The 19,326-nt window shown below is 40.0% G+C and overlaps 1 protein-coding gene and 1 long non-coding RNA gene across 2 annotated transcripts in view; one reads left to right on the top strand and one right to left on the bottom strand.

Moving 5' to 3' along the window:
- MYO6 (myosin VI) overlaps positions 1 to 19,326 on the bottom strand; it is a 393,572-nt gene that overhangs the window by 293,310 nt on the left and 80,936 nt on the right. Inside the window, 2 exon segments of the mRNA XM_068281511.1 lie at positions 1,769 to 1,838; positions 2,079 to 2,223. Coding sequence (XP_068137612.1) covers positions 1,769 to 1,838; positions 2,079 to 2,195 — 187 coding nt within the window. The 5' untranslated portion in view covers positions 2,196 to 2,223.
- The window catches only part of LOC137571826 (uncharacterized), a 67,666-nt gene that overhangs the window by 17,567 nt on the left and 30,773 nt on the right, over positions 1 to 19,326 (top strand). The gene's annotated exons all lie outside the window — the stretch shown is intronic.

Genomic DNA, 19,326 nt, shown 5'->3' with positions numbered 1-19,326 from the left:
AGTGCGGAGTGTTCCGCCGCATTCGTCGTTCATCCCGCTATCACATACCGTTTCCACCGCGCACCCATTAGAGTATGTTGGCCCTACATCTTGCAGCATATCCAATCAATACACGATACATTCATACATCGTGAACTGGGCATGCACCAATTTTCATCTGATTATGATAATCGAATTGGATGGACGATCGCCTGCTAAGTCGCCTGATGTATGGCTACCTTAATTTACCATAAATTGGGAAGATTTATTTCACTTCAGGCTTCCTTTAAGTTGAAAATAAGGATATGAGATTTGGGAAAGCTCTATTTTCAGTATCATTACTAGGACACATGCTATTATTTATCTCATCAGTTTATCGTCCATTCAGATGGACAGACAAGTAAGCATGTCAGAGGATCTCTAGGTTAACTTTAAGCATGGAGACCATTGCAAAAGGAAACTGGAAGCCCCCCATTTATTTATCTTCAAGGTGCAAAATAAACAAAATATTAAACTTTTAGCTAAGCTTAAATTGCATGATTAGCTTGTATTTGATATAAGGCAGGTGCTGTCATGTCAAGGGATCTGAAAAAAATAGCATGAGCCACCCAAAAAGAAAAAAATGGTATGCAGTCAACATCTAAAGCAATAATACTCAGGAAACTACAGTTAAAAGAAGCCATTAGGATGTTTCAAACAATCAGAAGGATTCCATTCAATAGACATAAGATAGATAACTAGTCTTATGTCAAAAGAACCAGGTACCAGTATATGGCTCCAGGTGTTTACCCCGCACTGATATTATCAATACCTAGAAAAGAAATTAAAATAAGACATATCCTGACATGTACAGAGATGTAAGATAAGATATCTGTGACTTGTAAGAATTAGGTTAGGGAGCAGGAAGAAATTCTTTATTTCGCTCAAACCATGTAACATTGAAAGAATCTGGGTGCCAGCCAGCAAACGACACCTTCATTACATCCTCCACCAATTCGACATAGCCCGTTTAATGCCTCTGAGGAAGCGGGATTAACCCGCGAAACTGCTGTCAGGCTACACATTAAACAAACTGTGTTGAATAGATCATCGGACCCGAGGGTTAGATGATCACAATCATAAAATACAGGCTTTCAGCCTAGTCCCTTGTAATTTCTAAATCCTCTAATGATATTAGATACAGATGATAAAATCAATATGTTAATACAGTCATACAGAAAGACACTCTGTAATAAGGAAATAATAACATAACTTTTCCAGTCTTGTTGCTTCTTGACAACCTTTTTAAAATATGTTGGCTTGAGCATGTGCTGCATTATATATATTATCTCAGTTTCATTTACATTATCCACAGCACAAGGCAAGAGGTAGTTTCAATCTTTTCCAATAGATGTAGATGCAGATTGTTCTGCCCTCCTCAACTTTATAAAGCAGGTTTAGCATAGCTGAGGTAAGATAAACATATCTAAACTATTTTGGCACAAAAGCGCCCCAAAATCACAATTGCATTATCTCAGCAGGATTCCGAATACTTCTTTTTGGGAGTGTACATTTTCCTCTCGACTTACTTTTTTGTTGTTGTTCATCTAGTGTGCACAAAGGACCTGCTACAAGCACAGCCAATAAGAAGCAGAGATAGCAGGTAAAATCAGCAGCACATTCCTCCAACTCTGCTCTTTTCAAAAGGAGCAAAGCCAGAGCTGCTGCTAAAGCAATATCCTATTTCTGTCATGCAAGATATAAACTAATACATAAAGTCTCATTATTACCAAAGGACTGTTATACTCACAGTTATCTTCAACATGTTTTGTAGTGTCTTCTTCTGCAGGAAAAACTTGATTTATGGGCGCCAAAAAGTTCTGTAAAATAAATGCACAAAATGATATAAGCACTGCACAGTACTCCTACTACTACCAACATGATGGAAATCATGGCCCGTTCTCACTTGGGCAGGAGCCACAGAAGCAGATAAAAGTAGATAAAACTTAGTGAAGAAAACCTGAGCTATGAAAAATTAAAAAAACTTTGGATACTTGCCAAAGAAGAGGGAAACTTCTAGCTAGTCCTCTGGCCTACATGAGTACGGCAGTAGAACCTACCTTCCCTTTTTGATGAAGCGGTTCAATAGTTAAAGAGTCCGGCCCGATATCCACAATGTTTCCCAACTGAAAACCATCAGTTGGGTGTGGCGCCCACACCGGCTTCCCGTCCTCCATGCTGCTATGCCACGATGCTCACAGATTCCTAAATGGTAAAAAAGATAATGTTTTGTTATAGCAGCGTCCAACATTTTATTTCATGACTTCCTAATGAACTATATTGCACAGAGCAACCAGTTTAAATAGACATTTACAACACTGCTTTTGGTGATTATTTTTGGTGCTTCTGTTCACTGTCAACCAGCTGTCCCCTCCTCCATTAATGCCTTTCAGTCACTTAAGCCACATGTTAAATTCTTATTATTTGAAATGCACCTAAACGTCCCCTTCCAGATATGTAAGCCTAAACCTCCAATGTTAACTCACTCCTAATGCCTAACCTTTACCTATTAACTCTAACCTTCCCTTGCTTGTCTACTCCCCTCCGAATGTATGTCCAAATAATAAACTTAGCTGATGCTCACCTTTCATAGAGTTCAGTGACAGGTGTTCCACTAAAATCCACATTTTGGCTACATAATAGTTGAGCATCCGCACCTAAATCATGCACCCCACAGCAGATATCATTTGTATACTTCACTTAAATCCCCATCTGGAAATTGATTCTGTAGAAATGTCTATTCAGTAACTATCCTTTAACAAAGATCTTTAAATCCACTAAAATAAAAAGTTCTCAAATAACCCAGGGCTATAAAGCAAGTCAGGGGGAATAAGACAGTGGCACGATTCTCCCCCAAAACAAGAACCCATAAAACTAGTGTGAGTAAGATAAACTTCTGAGAGAAAGGAACAGATATGAACTTCAACAGGCCATCATTACTCTGTATGGGAGCTCAATAAGCACAGTGCAGTAGTAGTAGCAGCAAAACCGTGGAAAAGTTAAACTTAGATTTTTAGCATTTAAACCAAAATAAGATAATCAGATAAATCAAATAACAGGAACATTCTATTTATGATGAATTGATAAAATTGCTAATCTCATCAGTTTATTTTTACTGTAGCTCACTTTAAGTTGCAAGCATTCATGTTATACATTTTAGTTACTTATACATCATAAATCAGATTTGAACACTGCTTAACAATGCAACCACCAACCACACCTAAAACAAAGATTTGGCTTTACAAAAAGTTACACTTGTGACACTGAGCACATAAATCCAAAAGTCTGCTGTGTCCTCAACAATCAGACATCAAAAGTTTCAGTTTCAATATAGATTTTAAAGGTGAACATACATCTAGCGATGTATGTGCAGATCGACCAAAAGACAGATCTGTCTCTGATCAGATTTGATCAGAGAGATCTGTTCGTTGCCCATACGCAGGACGATTTCCGATAGATTTCAGCATAAAATCTTTGTGAATCGGCCTTGTAATACTGCCTACTGTGGTCGATCAGCTGCGCAGCAGGCGGTAACTGGTGAGATATCATAACAATCAAACGCGGTAGACTCCGGCCGCTGTTCCCCCCCTCCAAGTGTAAAATGTAACACCCCCGGTGCCCATGCATGTGTGATGTCACATGTGCACCTGGTGATACAGGTACTCTGTAACTAACGTGACCATGAAGGATGCCGAAATTTGTGCCAGTGGGACAGGGGTGCATTTTTACATAGCACAGGGGCGGTTACATTTTACACTGGGGGGGGGGGGGAGGACACAGTAGCCAGGGTCTTTCCCATTCGTTGATTGTCGCAATATCATGCTCAGTTACCACAGCATACCCGATCAACCACCCCGGACCGAGAAATAGCAGCATGTTTGATCTATACATTCAACCAATTTCACCCCAAATCGGTCAAGTAATTGATAGTGCATGCTTGTTGCGGCACAGATTTTCATCCGATTCGACAATAATTATTGAAAAGGATGGTCGATTGGTCACAAAATCGCCAGATGTATGGCCACCTTTACACATTCCTTATAAACTATGGATTATAAAAAAAATTGAAAAATAATTCAAAGTGATAGTCTGAATGTGCTGAAACAACTGTTTCAGATCAATTTCGATCAAATCTTTTAGATTCTTCTAATAAAAGGATTGCTTATGATCGAAACGATTCAATAAGTCATTATTCTCAATATAGATGACTAAAAATTCAAAGTGATAGTCTGATCTGAAACAGTTGTTTCAGCACATTCAATTTCGATCAAATCTTTTAGATTCTTTTAATAAAAGGATTGCTTATGATCGAAACGATTCAATAAGTCATTATTCTCAATATAGATGACTAAGTATGAAACACATCCAATAAAATAGAGTGGATACTGCACTGCTGCTCTGTCTGGCTGTTAGAGATCCAGCTCCAGTGTGGATCGAGCCTTATAACCTATGCCACACAGGAGTCAATTTTGGCTCAAAATTCCTAAATAGTACAGGGGTAGTGGTGAGTATTGTCACATACATATAATAAAATCTAATAGACTGTATATTTTTATTGATAAAAAAAAGCTAAAGGCTCACAAATTCGAAGACCTATTGCTAATTCAGCATTGGTAGGACGGGTGTCATTGCTTATCCCCCCTTATCCCCCGCACATACACACATAAATCGTATTGCTACCAGCTGCGTGCTGAGTGCATGGTGAGTGGGGTGTAGCTGGCCCTTAGACCCCAAACATTGAGCATAGGTCTAGGACACACAAGTGTGCGATATACTGCCAATGGGGTGGGAGATTTATGGTCCAACCACTGGTGATTGAGACATGAGGTCAGAAGAGAGCTGATAAAATATCGCAATGACTCACGGTCTGTCTGAACCCTTAATGGTCACCTATGGCTTTCTCCCACACCACAAATAAAGGTACATAGATAAGGGAGTGCAATACATATTGAGCCTTATAACCGGTAAGGTTTTTAATTTCCTTTTTTGCCTCACTTCCTGTTGTTGAGCACACCCATAAGCAACATAAGCAAGCCTAAATCCCCTCACTAGGCCATAGAGCAATGAAATCAGAGAAACATCTTGACGCCAGCCTCGCTTCCTCTTTTTTGCTCACATTTTTGACCTGTACAGGTAGTGTGAGTAAATATTCCGAAAATGGAAACTGACAATAAAACTCAGACCAATCTGTACCATGTCAGTACTTGCTATAACTGTGCTTCCAGACATTCTACAACTCATCTGACTGTGCTAACAATGTTCTACCATATTAATTAAGCTCAAAAACTCAATCATGACTGCAAACTGAAGTGTTAGGCAGCATCCCCAAATGGTGAAATTCATGAAAATGCATTGCCAACACATTAAATAACATTGGAGGTTTGGAATCCAAAACAACAACAAAAAGGTGTTTAGTAAGTCATAGAGGCTACAGGACAGTTCCTTCTCAATTGTTTCTCCACTAAAAACAATGAACTTCACAAGAGATCAAAGAAAATATTCTACTTTTGACAATTTACTTGATATCACAGATTTTGTTAAAGTGGATTTAACATATTATGATAGCAGACCATCTCCTCTCAAACTCTTATATATAGTACTGAGTTCATATTTAAAGAAGCCTTTCCATGCTATGTAGTATTGTTGTGGTCCATGAAGAAGCGTGCTAGTGAGAAACCCCTATTGACCAATATTTCCTTCTCTGTACACGGTATACCCCAGATGGGTGATGTATAACTCTTACTGTTACTGCTGAACCAGCTTCGGATTAAATAAGGATGCATTAAATTGGTGCCCACGTCATTATTTTAAGCATACTGTGGACTGTGATTTTCTGTTCATGGAAGCACATTGTACATTTGCAGAGGTCCTATGCGTGATATTAATTCTCACTCTTAACTGAGTGCAGAGGTCACTGTGTCTCTTAAAAATTCTTATTAAAAGAGGTTTAAAATGCAGGGTCCATAGTCACGTGACTGAACTTGCAAAATTTCCTTCTGGAAATATTGTAAAGTGAATCACAAGTGCATTTCAGGGTATTGCTTTGGCCTTTGCAGTATGTTGGAGAATGGGCCATAAGGTCACTTACCCTGTAATCCAGCAGCCAGGCAAGGTCAACAGTCAGTATGTCAGGCTCTCAAAGAGCACAAAAGCTGGCCTGATGGTCTGCATGAAGTAGTGCAGCAAATTAGACCATAGTCACATATTTATCTAAGTTAATTTAAAAAGAAGATAAAAAAAAATAAATTATCCATTAACCACTTGAGGACCACAGTATTTTCGCCCCTTAAGGACCAGAGCCTTTTTTTCCATTTTTCCATTCAGACCACTGCAGCTTTCACGGTTTATTGCTCGGTCATACAACCTACCACCTAAATTAATTTTACCTCTTTTTCTTGTCACTAATACAGCTTTCTTTTGGTGCTATTTGATTGCTGCTGCGAGTTTTAGTTTTTATTATATTCATCAAAAAAGGACATGAATTTTGTCAAAAAAAATGACTAACTTTCTGTGCTGACATTTTTCAAATAAAGTAAAATTTCCTATACATTTGAGTGCAAAAGTTATTCTGCTACATGTCTTTGATAAAAAAAAAAAAAACATTTAGTGTATATTTATTGGATTGGGTAAAAGTTATAGCGTTTAAAACCTATGGTGCCAAAAGTGAATTTTCCCATTTTGAAGCATCTCTGACTTTTCTGACCACCTGTCATGTCTCATGAGGTGCTAAAATTCCAGGATAGTATAAATACCCCCCAAATGACCCCATTTTGGAAAGAAGACATCCCAAAGTATTCAGTGAGAGGCATGGTGAGTTCATAGAAGATTTTATTTTTTTGTCACAAGTTAGCGGAAAATGACACTTTGTGACCAAAAAAAAAAAAAAAAAAAAAGTTTCCGTTTCTTCTAACTTGCGAGAAAAAAAAATGAAATCTGCCACGGACTCACTATGCTCCTCTCTGAATACCTTGAAGTGTCTACTTTCCAAAATTGGGTCATTTGTGGGGTGTGTTCACTGTCCTGGCATTTTGGGGGGTGCCTAATTGTAAGCACCCCTGTAAAGCTTAAAGATGCTCATTGGACTTTGGGCCCCTTAGCGCAGTTAGGCTGCAAAAAAGTGCCACACATGTGGTATTGCCGTACTCAGGAGAAGTAGTATAATGTGTTTTGGGGTGTATTTTTACACATACCCATGCTGGGTGGGAGAAATATCTCCGTAAATGACAATTTTTTTATTTTTTATTTTTTTTTATTTATTTTTTACACACAATTGTCTATTTACAGAGATATTTCTCCCACTCAGCATGGGTATGTGTAAAAATACACCCCAAAACACATTATACTACTTCTCCTGAGTACGGCGATACCACATGCGTGGCGATTTTTTGCACCCTAACTGCGCTAAGGGGCCCAAAGTCCAATGAATACCTTTAGGATTTCAGAGGTCATTTTGAGACATTTGGTTTCAAGACTACTCCTCACAGTTTAGGGCCCCTAAAATGCCAGGGCAGTATAGGAACCCCACAAATGACCCCATTTTAGAAAGAAGACACCCCAAGGTATTCCGTTAGGAGTATGGTGAGTTCGTAGAAGATTTTTTTTTTGTCACAAGTTAGCGGAAATTGATTTTAATTGTTTTTTTTTTCACGAAGTGTCATTTTTCGCTAACTTGTGACAAAAAATAAAATCTTCTATGGTGAGTTCATAGAAGATTTTTTTTAGTGAGTAGTCTGGAAACCAAATTTCTCAAAATGACTGTTCAGGGGTATAAGCATCTGCAAATTTTGATGACAGGTGGTCTATGAGGGGGCACATTTTGTGGAACCGGTCATAAGCAGGGTGGCCTCTTAGATGACAGGTTGTATTGGGCCTGATCTGATGGATAGGAGTGCTAGGGGGGTGACAGGAGGTGATTGATGGGTGTCTCAGGGGGTGGTTAGAGGGAAAAATAGATGCAATCAATGCACTAGGGAGGTGATCGGAAGGGGGTCTGAGGGGGATCTGAGGGTTTGACCGAGTGCTCAGGAGCCCACACGGGGCAAATTAGGGCCTGATCTGATGGGTAGGTGTGCTAGGGGGTGACAGGAGGTGATTGATGGGTGTCTCAAGGTGTGATTAGAGGGGGGAAATAGATGCAAGAAATGCACTGGCGAGGTGATCAGGGCTGGGGTCTGAGGGCGTTCTGAGGGTGTGGGCGGGTGCTTGGGTGCCCTAGAGGCAGATAGGGGTCTAATCTGATGGGTATAAGTGACAGGGGCTGATTGATGGGTGATTGATGGGTGATTAGATGGCAGAACAGATGTAAACAATGCACTTTGGAGGTGATCTGAGGGTAGGTCTGGGGCAATCTGATGGTGTGGGAGGGTGACCAGATGCCTGTAAGAGGCAGGTTAGGGTCTGATCTGATAAGTGGCAGTGACAGGTGGTGATTGACGGGTGAATGACGGGTGATTACAGGGGAGAATAGATGTATACAGTACACAGGGGGGGAGGTCTGGGGGGGTCTGAGGTCGTTCTGAGGGTGTGGGTGGGTGATTGGGTACCCTAGGGGCAGATAGGGGACTAATCTGATGGGTAGCAGTGACAGGGGGCGATTGATGGGTGATTGATGGGTAATTAGTGGGTGTTTAGAGGAGAGAACAGATGTAAACACTGCACTTGGGAGGAGATCTGATGTCGGATCTGCGGGCGATCTATTGGTGTGGGTGGGTGATCAGATTGCCCGCAAGGGGCAGGTTAGGGGCTGATTGATGGGTGGCAGTGACAGGGGGTGATTGATGGATGATCAGTGGGTTATTACAGGGGGGATAGAGGCATACAGTACACAGGGGGGGGGGGGGGGGTCTGGGGAGAATCTGAGGGGTGGGGGGTGATCAGGAGGGAGCAGGGGGCAGTTTAGGGTTAAAAAAAATAGCGTTGACAGACAGTGACAGGGAGTGATTGATGGGTGATTAGGGGGGTGACTGGGTTCAAACAGTGGTCTGGGGGGTGGGCAGGGGGGTCTGAGGGGTGCTGTGGGCGATCAGGGGGCGGGGGGGAATCAGTGTGCTTGGGTGCAGTCTAGGGTGGCTGCAGCCTGCCCTGGTGATCCCTCGGACAACGGGACCACCAGGGCAGGAGGCAGCCTGTATAATAATACTTATAATAATTATACATATTGCGTGTGGCGATCCGGGTGCTAGTAACCCGCTGGCGCTTCCGAACGGTGAGGTCTGCAGATCATCATACACACATGATTTAACTGACATTCATCTGCAGATCAGATCCACCAGGATGGATTTTCAGATCTGTAGATGATTTCTTGATCTGCAGATGAATGTCTGTTAAATCATGTGTGTATGAGGATCTGCAGATCTCATAGACTATCATTGCAATTTGCAGGAATGGATTTTTGGCAGGAACAGATCTTTTGCAGATACTGATCTTTTGTGTCTGTACAGCATCTGTGTGTGCAGCATCTTGCCAAGATTTTTTTCTGATGTGGAGTTCAGTTCCATAGAAAAGACTGTGTAGAGTATGGCTTTCATACTACATGAAGGGTGGTAAGATTGGTCTGTGATCTTTCATTTTCCAAAGACTATAGTCTGATGTGTGTATGAGCCTTAAGATGAATTTGTTTGCAAGTCTGGTTTTATACATAATAGAATTGGTCAATAAGCAATTTACTTTTGAACGAGTCTGGATTCTGACAAATAGTATCAACAATGTTTTTTGGTTGTTTTCAGTGTGCTTTAAACTAATAACAGCTTACACAATACTGAAACAAAAACATGCAACAACAAGAGTACATTTTGTACTTTGTATGTATGAGACATTTGAAACTGGAGTGGGAGAAGATACAGTAATTTGAACTCTTTACAATGGCAAGAAAGGGGCTTACCTCTGGGGAGAATATAATAAATGCTTTATTCCAAATAAAGAATGATATAAGAAGACGCGTTTCAGGTTAACGGATATTAAAGATTGCACAATAAGCAACAAAAAGTGGCGATAATAGTAACAACTATTGTTTGTTAGACATTGTGTAATTTTAGATTAGATACTGATTGACCTGAAGAGGTTGGCTTAGACCCGCGAAACGCATTGCATCATTCTTTATTTAGAATAAAGAATGCATTATCTCCACAGAGGTAAGCCTTCTTTTGCCATTTTATCTTCTGTGGTGTACCGCCTCCCTCCTAACATAATCTGCATCCTCTCCTAGGGATGTGTGGATTCAGTGTGTTTGCATTACACCCTGATATTTTTTTTCATGGAGAATATAATTTTGCCTTTTTAAAACAAAAGGCAATTTCGATAATTCAGAATCAAGTGGGCAACTGTGGTTTCCCATAATGCATCACTCCCAATATGCCCCAGAAAGCAGGGCACCCTTTCTCTGTTTTTTGCTTCCCTGGATGGCTTCTCCACTTATTAGATCCACCCTCATTTATAAGTACAGGACTACCATATCTTTATTACCAGTGAATGCAAATCGGTATGCACAGATTGTGTTTTATTTTTCTTTAAATGATTACTAAAGCTGTAGGAAGTAAAGCTGCAGTGGACAAAAATAAATAACTGAAGGTCTTCTTTCCAAACACATTAATGAATGAATTGCTAGGATACAGCAGACAAAAATTCCGATATTATTAGTTTTCTATATACATCATACACCTTAAAAATACTGTACAGGATACCCAGTACATTTTTCCATTGGAAAAGTGTTAATTATAAGGTTTCATAAGGTACCAGAAAACTCTCCGTATTTATATAACAATGGTACTAATTAGCTCCCCACCTCTTTTCAGCTTTTATTTCCAAAACAAACCACGAGCGCAAACAACACTTAGCATTTAAACCAAGGCCAAAACTCACATTCACAGACAGTAGCAGGAGTACAGTTTGCTGGCATATTAGTAAGAATATAATATTGTCCGCTTCTTAACCGCATACAAAATGATTGAAACTGAGCAGCTAAAGATTTCAGGTCAGATGACAAAAATGGACAAGTGGGCTAGGAGAACATACAACTAAAACCCAGCTCTATGGATAGATTCTTTGTACCAATTACAGTTTCAATTATAGTTCTAAAATAGTCACTGTAACAGGGTGATATACGGTAAAGGCCTATATTATCGGTCTCTTAAACTTCACATATGTGCACTTAACTTTCTGTGAGAGGTTCATAGTGCATTATAGGCAACCATCCACATGCTTAGTAAGTGAATGATCTGCATCCTATTTTGGTGTCATGCTTTTCTACTATATAACCTAGCAAACTGGTGTGTATGAAGGGCACAACACAGGTTGAAGATAAGAAAAGAATAAAATAGACAAGCACTGGAGGAGAGCAGATTGGTCAGAGCAGCTCAGATGATGTGCAGGTAAACTAATAGTACATAGTGGAGGTGGTGGGAAAGGTGAGAGAGACACATACAAGTGTTGCAGCACACAAGTACAGGTGATCAGGAAGCAAAGAAAGGAAGTTGGTTCACACTACAGGCTGGGCTAACAGGTTATCTGTGGGCGTGGCAGAGGAAGGAAAGGAAGAATCTAGGCGTGGGAAGTAGATGTGGTGAGCAGAGTGGGAGGTGAGTGACCTTATGATTGGGGTGGTAGGACACACTGAGGAAGCGTAGGCGAGTACCAGTATGTGTGGGTGTGATATATTCACTGAATAAGTAAAGAAAATATACACAGATAACGATGTTCATTTTCTTTACAAGTTTTCATGTGGATAATAAGTCTGATTCTTTAAGCAATGTGGAAAACTTTGTATTAGCAGGAATATGTCAATGACAGATGAAAGCCTATGGGGAAAGTGGAGCATTATCATACGGAGAGCTGCTGATCAGCATTCTATCACATCAAAACTAAGCAGACATATCCTACTGGTTGTCTGCCAACATTTTTCAATGCGCTACACAATTGGCCTCATTTAGCTGCCAGTTATCTGTTGGTGATTATTGAAAATGATGTAGTGTCATAATAATGTACTGTCACGATAAATGCAGAAAAAAGGCTGCTGGAAAAATAGGAGGACAGAAAATATAAAGTTGGAACATTTTAATTATTTTCACAACACACCAGCAAGTTGTCATTTTTTTTGATTTGTCAGTATGAGGCCTACAACTGTTGAATGTCCCCTGACGCACCGAGATCCAGCGATTATATTATAGAAGACTTCATTGCAAGCAATTTATCTCTTACAAAATGACTATGCAGAGAATACAATTTTAAACCTTTTCAAGCTTAAAGAGCAACTAAAACTGAGATTGAACATGACAATTTGATAAGTGAACATGAATAGTGTACAGAAGCAACATTCTGCGTGGAATAAACATTAATGAGTGAAAAGTACTTTTCAGATGCACAATAACGGTTTTCTACCTTTCTCTGGCAGCAACTGCTGGGCGGGTGAGTTATGTGTGATCATGTGATACACAAAGAGACACTGGGGCAGGTTTATCAACACCAATGCAATGAGCACTGGAGCAAGTCTGGTACAGAACAAGTGCAGAAGTGGAGTATCCATTTGAAGTGACCTTTGATCTGCTTGGTTTTTGCACCGGTTATGCTCCAGTTTTCAGTGGTTTCAATAAATCTGATGGGGATTTTCACTTCACAGCAAGTAGGTGGCCCACTCATAATACCGTGCATGCAAAGCGTAGTATGTCCGGGTCAGAGGGTACCGACCAGGACCCTTAGAATGGGGAGGATAACGGGCAAACTGAGGCAGATGCCAGGCCCCTGGAGGTGCGGTAAGCCTATGCACAACTCCTCACAAAGGGCGTCAATTTAAGGATATTTTTAGGACGGACTAAGGTATCCTTTAAAATCCAAAGATTAGCATTATAGTTTACACTAATCAACATGATTGCTTTCAGAATTTGATATGTTTAGTTTTGGGTTCAATAGTTCAGTTTGTCACTCTCTGGAGATCGTAAACTGATTCATGTGCATGCATGTGTTCCCTAGATGGGTACAACCAGACAGGCCTCACTATGAATCTCAGGTTTGTGAGAATGAAACATTTGCTTGCTTACTGGTGATGGTAGAGCAGTGACACTTTCGACTTGGAGGGAACCTCAACACTGGTGAAAGGGTTTAGCGTGGAAGCAAATCCTCCATTTAGTGCAACCGAATACAACTTGCATTCAAGTTTTTATCATTACTAAAGTTCGGGGTTGTTGCGAGTGTGAGTGCAGAGGGTTTAATGAATGTTCCAACCTCTCAGCATAACACCACAGTCACATTTGAGTCACAAAACAACAGCATATGCATTTGCATGCACCGTTTTACAATGCATATAGTGAGCAAATGATCGGAAGCACCAAAGAAATAAGACATTGTTACATGGAAACACCTTTCCATTTTCTCACCAGGGACTGCTGAGTCATGCGTGACAACTAAATATAGCAGATAACAGGTCTTCCAGGGTACTGCATTTGCATATTCAGTATCTCAGCACTTTCCAGAGGGAAGGACAGCCATGCAATTTTCTAAAATCTGCATTAGCTTGAAATTATTAGCATCTCATTAACCATCTCTAAGAGCATTAATAAAGTTGTTGGTTATAGGCTGGACGATAACTTGGAACAGTGTAAACTCACACCAGAAAAGATAGGCATAATCAGAAGGGAGTGAGAAAGAAGAGATCACAGTATTATTATTTAGTATTTATATAGCACCTACATCTTCCGCACTTCTGTACAGAACATATAGTCTTGTCACTATCTGTCCCTCAGAGGGGCACACAATCTAAGCCATTCTAAAGTCTTTTTATTGTCTGTAAATAAACGTTTTCCAGTTATTGTGCGTGAATAACCCTTTTACAGTTAAACTGGCCTAATTCTACTGGAGAGGTAAGACTAATACTACCTCTTCCTTTTAAAATGGCTTTTAAGATTTTTATGTATACCAGGTGCCTCCAACCCTTGTTGTTGTCACTATAGTCACATGTTCATCAAAGTTTAAGGTCAATCTAGGGGGAAGCCAATTAACCTATATTTATGTTTTTGGGATGTGGAGGAAACTGGAGTGCCCAGAGGAATCCCACACAGACATGGGGAAAACATACAAACTCAATGCGGAATTTAAACTGGGAACCCAGTGCTGCAAAATAAGAGCGGTTATCCACTACAGCACCATTCTGCCTACATGAAAGTTAGTAGGCATGCTGGGTTAAAAGCGGATCCGAGATGAAAAACTAACTATAACAAGTAACTTGTCTATATATCTTATCTAAAGTTTACACAGTTTATACAGCAAATCTAGCTGCATACAGCTTCAATAGTTTATGATGATTTATTTCTGTTAAACAATGAGGACAGCCATGTTCTGTTTGTCATCATTACACAAGTAATCTGCAACTGTGTCTAGATCCCTCAGCCTGTGAAAAATTCACTCCCACTTCCCCTCTGAAATCTCTGGCTAGTAGCCTCCTCCTCCTCCTGCCCAGACTGAGCTCCCATAAGCCCTTGCTACATGGGTCTGAGTGCCTTGGCGTTTTGGAGAAGCTGTGGGCGAGGCTTGTTTAGTTTATAAGGAATTAGAGTATTAAAACAAACAAAAAAAACACAAAAAAGTATTTGGCTTGAGGAATGCCCTATAAACTATATGTAAGGAACACAATTATGCAATGAATAAAAGTTCATCTCGGATCCACTTTAAGTATGCAGACTTTTCACTGCATTGTTATAGAGCCATCGAACACTGAAGAAAAGATTTTCAGGGCAAAATGAACTATGCTTTTAAGATGCTGGCCAAAATAAAATCCAAAATTCAACTCCAAAATTGAAATAAAGACATAATAGTAGATTAATATGCACAGGCAACAGGTTCACATTACTTATAACACTTTGTAATATGCTTATATAGAATATGAAGTAACACAAAATATATGTTATGTTAATACGACATAATAGATGTATTTTACCCATCTGCCATCTTAAAGCCCATCTCCAAGCACATCTCTAAATATATACTTTAACACTAATAAAAGCGCTAAAACATTTCTTTTTTGTGTAGAAAGGGGTTCCTGCAGCTAAAAATCCATTCTTTGAATTTTAGTAACTACGGTTGAAGCTGCTGCTTAGATCTCATCGTCACTTTGTTCAGACTTGAACTGGAAAGAGTAAGGCACAGACTGAATCCCTATAGGAAGACTGCAGCCTTCAGCACTGATAGAAAGTTTGGGATGCATAAAGTTTCCAGTGCCTGGTTTGCTACCCGCTACCTTAAAAGGAATTTGATATCAGGTGACCGGATGCTAGATACACACGATACAATTTTCTGACAGATTTAATGTCAGATTGACTATTTCCAACAGGTCAGATCTGATTTCCAATTGATGTTCTAATCGATTTTCCATTCACTTCTATGGAAAATCTTCTATTGTAAATCAGATCGGACCTGTTGGAAATAGTCGATCTGACAGGAAATCTGTCAGAAAATTGTATCGTGTGTACCTAGCATAACGCTTTAAAAAACATAAGGTCAGATTATTCTAGTCACATGCAACAAGTTATAAGCAACAAGTCGTATGCAACAAGTAAATCTGCATGAAGTTCAAATGATACAGAATACAACAACTGAATAACAGTATTTGGTATATTTATAAGATTATCTTTAATCAGAAAAAAATAATTTTTTCACGGTGTTGAAACTAATTTTGTAGATCTATCTCTAAAACATAACAACGATCCATGTGTTGGCTTCTTAGACTATGGCAGCTAATTCTAGAAAGGCTGTCATTTTAAAAAAATTAGGTAGCAGAGTGTCTAAACTGAAAGGAAGTAACAGTCTGATTTAGTAGCTCAGTGAAAAATGAATGCCATTACAATTTGTAAAACAGTCGGGTGTGTATGATTGCAATATGAAAGAAATTTATAGCTTAATGACCAAGAAATATCTATCTACCTATTCTGATATATCAGAGTTTTGTGGATGGATTGGGTACTTTTACAACTTTTTAACACATGATAACTAGCGCTGTCATGCAAACTGAATACCTTGCTAATGTGTTTACGAACATCTCTGTAATGAGTTTGGGAACTTCTATTACCATTGCATCAATAAATAACCATATTTTGAGTTTTTAAGAACTTGCACAGCCAGTTTTGCAGAAGAGTTACGATATAGTCATCACACAATTCACAGAGTATCATTTTTATTTTATGAGATCATATGATCTGCTGTACTGATGGGCGTATTTATTGCAAAATGTTAACTTACATTACATCATAGTTACCCTGTGCAGAAAATATATTTATAGACCAAGACCATATTTTTCAGTATGCAGGAAAACATCCATTGGCTTGGAGCGTAGTACAATTTAACTCAGTATTAAAATTGACCAAAAAGGACTTTGAATGACTTGCCAAGTATGCAAACCTGTCTAATGTTAAGCAGTACTATCATTTGTGTGGGTTGAAAGGACAAACATTATCAAAAATCCTACTACTGGAATTAAAATGATAACAAATGACTGCTCTTAACTACTTAACCAGTTCACCCCCAAGGGTTTTTACCCTAACGGACCAGAGCAATTTTCACCTGTCAGTGCTCCTCCCTTTTATTCCCTAATAACTTTATTACTACTTATCACAAGAAAATGATCTATACCTCGTTTTTTCGCCACCAATTAGGCTTTCTGTGGGTAGTACATTTTGCTAAGAATTTTTTTTATTCTAAATGCGTTTTAATGGGAAAAATACAAAAAGAAAGAAAAAAAAATCAATATTTCTCAGTTTTCAGCCGTTATAGTTTTAAAATTAAACATTCTCCTGTGCATAAAACCAACACATTTTATTTGCCCAGTTATCCCGATTATTAAACCGTTTAAATTATGTTCCTATCACAATGTATGGAGACAATATATTATTTTGAAATCTAGGTTTTAGTTTTCGGTTTTTGTTCTGGCCATAATTACAAGCCCCTATGTAAAAAAGTAAAATTAATTTTCCCTCATAAATTAAATTATAGATTAAAAAAGCTGAGTCCCTAAGGCAACTATTTTTTTTAAGCTGATTTTTTTTTTTTACAAGCAAGTGTTTTTCTTTTTTTTTGGGGGGGGGGGGGGGGGGGGGGGTGAGTGTAATTTATTAATTTTATTAATATTGTGTATTATGTATGTGCCTGTACGTGTAATATACTTTTTGGCCACAACATGGCGGTAGGGACCACTCTCCCGTTATAGGAAGTGATCATTTTTTTTTTTTTTTTTTTTTTTTTTTTTTTTACATTTTGTGAACTGTGACAGTTTCCTGTTTTTGTGAATGGACGCGGCCGTTGTTCGCGGTCAAGTCCATTTACTTCAGGCATTGCGATTGGGTAGAGGACCGCTCGGTCCTCTTCCCCAATCACATAGCACGGGATCCCGGCGGCAGTAGCGGCGCACACACGGCGGGAACGAGCGACGTATTAAAACGTCATGTTGCCATTAACAGGCTAAAGCATGACGTTTTAATACGATACATTGTCATTAAATGTTTAAAGACCTAGGTGATTGAAATCTAAGCAGTTTTGGTAGTTACCTGGCTGGCAGGGCATAGGTTTAAAATCACCACCGCAGCGCGCATCTGCCATTTCTGTTGCTCCCGCCGATCTCGTCAACGAACTCCCGTCGCAGCTTACTTGCTCTGCCTGTCTCTATGACGGCAGAGCCCCGTGAGCCGGCCAGGAGCCAATGAAATCAATGTGTCTATCAATGTAAGCAACTCCCAAAGGCTTACATTGATAGACATGGTCAGGAGCCAATGAAAGCGGCTCCTGACCAGCTCACATGACATCTGCCGTCATAGAGACGGCAGAGTGGATGTCAGGAGTATCCTGGTGTAAGGCGGGTATATGCGGTGATTCGTCGGAATTCCGTCGGCATTGACCCTGGTCCTTAAGGGGGCAGAGACCGCTGGTACTTAAGTGGTTAAAGAGGATCTGAACAAGGTAAACAGAGAGAAATGCACTGTGTGTTTTTAAAGAGAAGAGCCTGTCTAATTCCCCGTCATCTAAGTAATCACAAGTGTAATTTAAAGGATACCACAACTGACATGTGGCATAATGAGATAGACATGGGTATGTACAGTGCCTAGCACACAAATAACTATGCTGTGTTCCTTTTTTTCTTTCTCTGTCTGAAAGAGGTAAATATCAGGTATGTAAGTGGCTGTACTGTACATACCCATGTCTATCTCATTATGCCACATGTCAGTTGTGGTATCCTTTAAGCTCTTAGCTGTGTCAGCACACAAATTTGGCAGCCTCGGCAGACACAGCTAATATGTAAACACACTGCAGATTTATTGCAGGAGTTCTGTAAGCTGTAACAAACACTTTAAAAAAAAAATTTGCCCATGCCCTATGGGGTACTTACCTCGAGAGAGGGAAGCCTCTGGATCCTCCCTCCATCCCAGCACTGTCAGCCACTGAAAATCTGGGCTCTAGGATCATAACATTCCTGTGTGAGCCTTCCGCAGGGGCAGTAGCGGTTTTCTTTCAGGCTCAGGCAGAAATAGCCAAGCCCAATAGGACAAGCTCTAGTGCGCAGGCGCGCGGTGTCTGCACCTGCGCAGTAAAGCTGATCCAATTGAGCTTGGCTATTTCTGCCAGAGCCTGGAGGAAAACCGCCTGCTCAAGGCTCACATGGAATTGATCTGCTCCTAGAGCCCCTGCGGGTCTTCAGCGGCTGAAAGTGCTGGGACGGAGGGACAAACGGAGGATGGGGAATCCTCATTAGGATCCAGAGGATTCCCCTTCACGAGGCAAGTACCCCATAGGGGCACTTTTTTTTCTTACAGGATTCTCTTTAAAAGGTTATTATGCTGTTGCTTATCTTTAAGAGCAGAAAGGAAGTTATGAGTTCAGGTCCGCTTTAAAGAGAACCAGAGACGAAGCACCCTCGTGTATTTTATTACATTTATCAGTGGGAACATGACAGTAAACAGCTACCCTGCTTTTAGTTTCATGCTTATCTGCTTAATTAATCTATTAGCAGCTGTGATAAGAATTCCCGACTGGCTCAGTCTAGGTTTGACCTGGAATCATAGCTGAGTCACTCTTCTGTGGAGTCTTTTTTCAAGCCCAAGCCTGCCACCTCGTGGCTCAGATTTCGTGCTTTGCACACTGAGAGCTGTGATGACATAGGAGGGGCTGCTGCTGCTGAGAGAGAAGCTCTGAACAGACAAGTGTGGCTGCAATATGATCCCTGTGTGCTCTGTGTGCACTAGATAATCATGATGACTGCAGTTTCATTCCTATGAGAGACACTTCCTACAGGCAGCTGCATATCATACCAAAAATTAAAGCTCACAGATGAGCCTTTCTCAT

Source organism: Hyperolius riggenbachi, chromosome 4, assembly GCF_040937935.1.
Source record: "Hyperolius riggenbachi isolate aHypRig1 chromosome 4, aHypRig1.pri, whole genome shotgun sequence".
Lineage (NCBI taxonomy): Eukaryota > Metazoa > Chordata > Amphibia > Anura > Hyperoliidae > Hyperolius > Hyperolius riggenbachi.
This window is presented reverse-complemented; position numbering and strand designations above follow the sequence as displayed.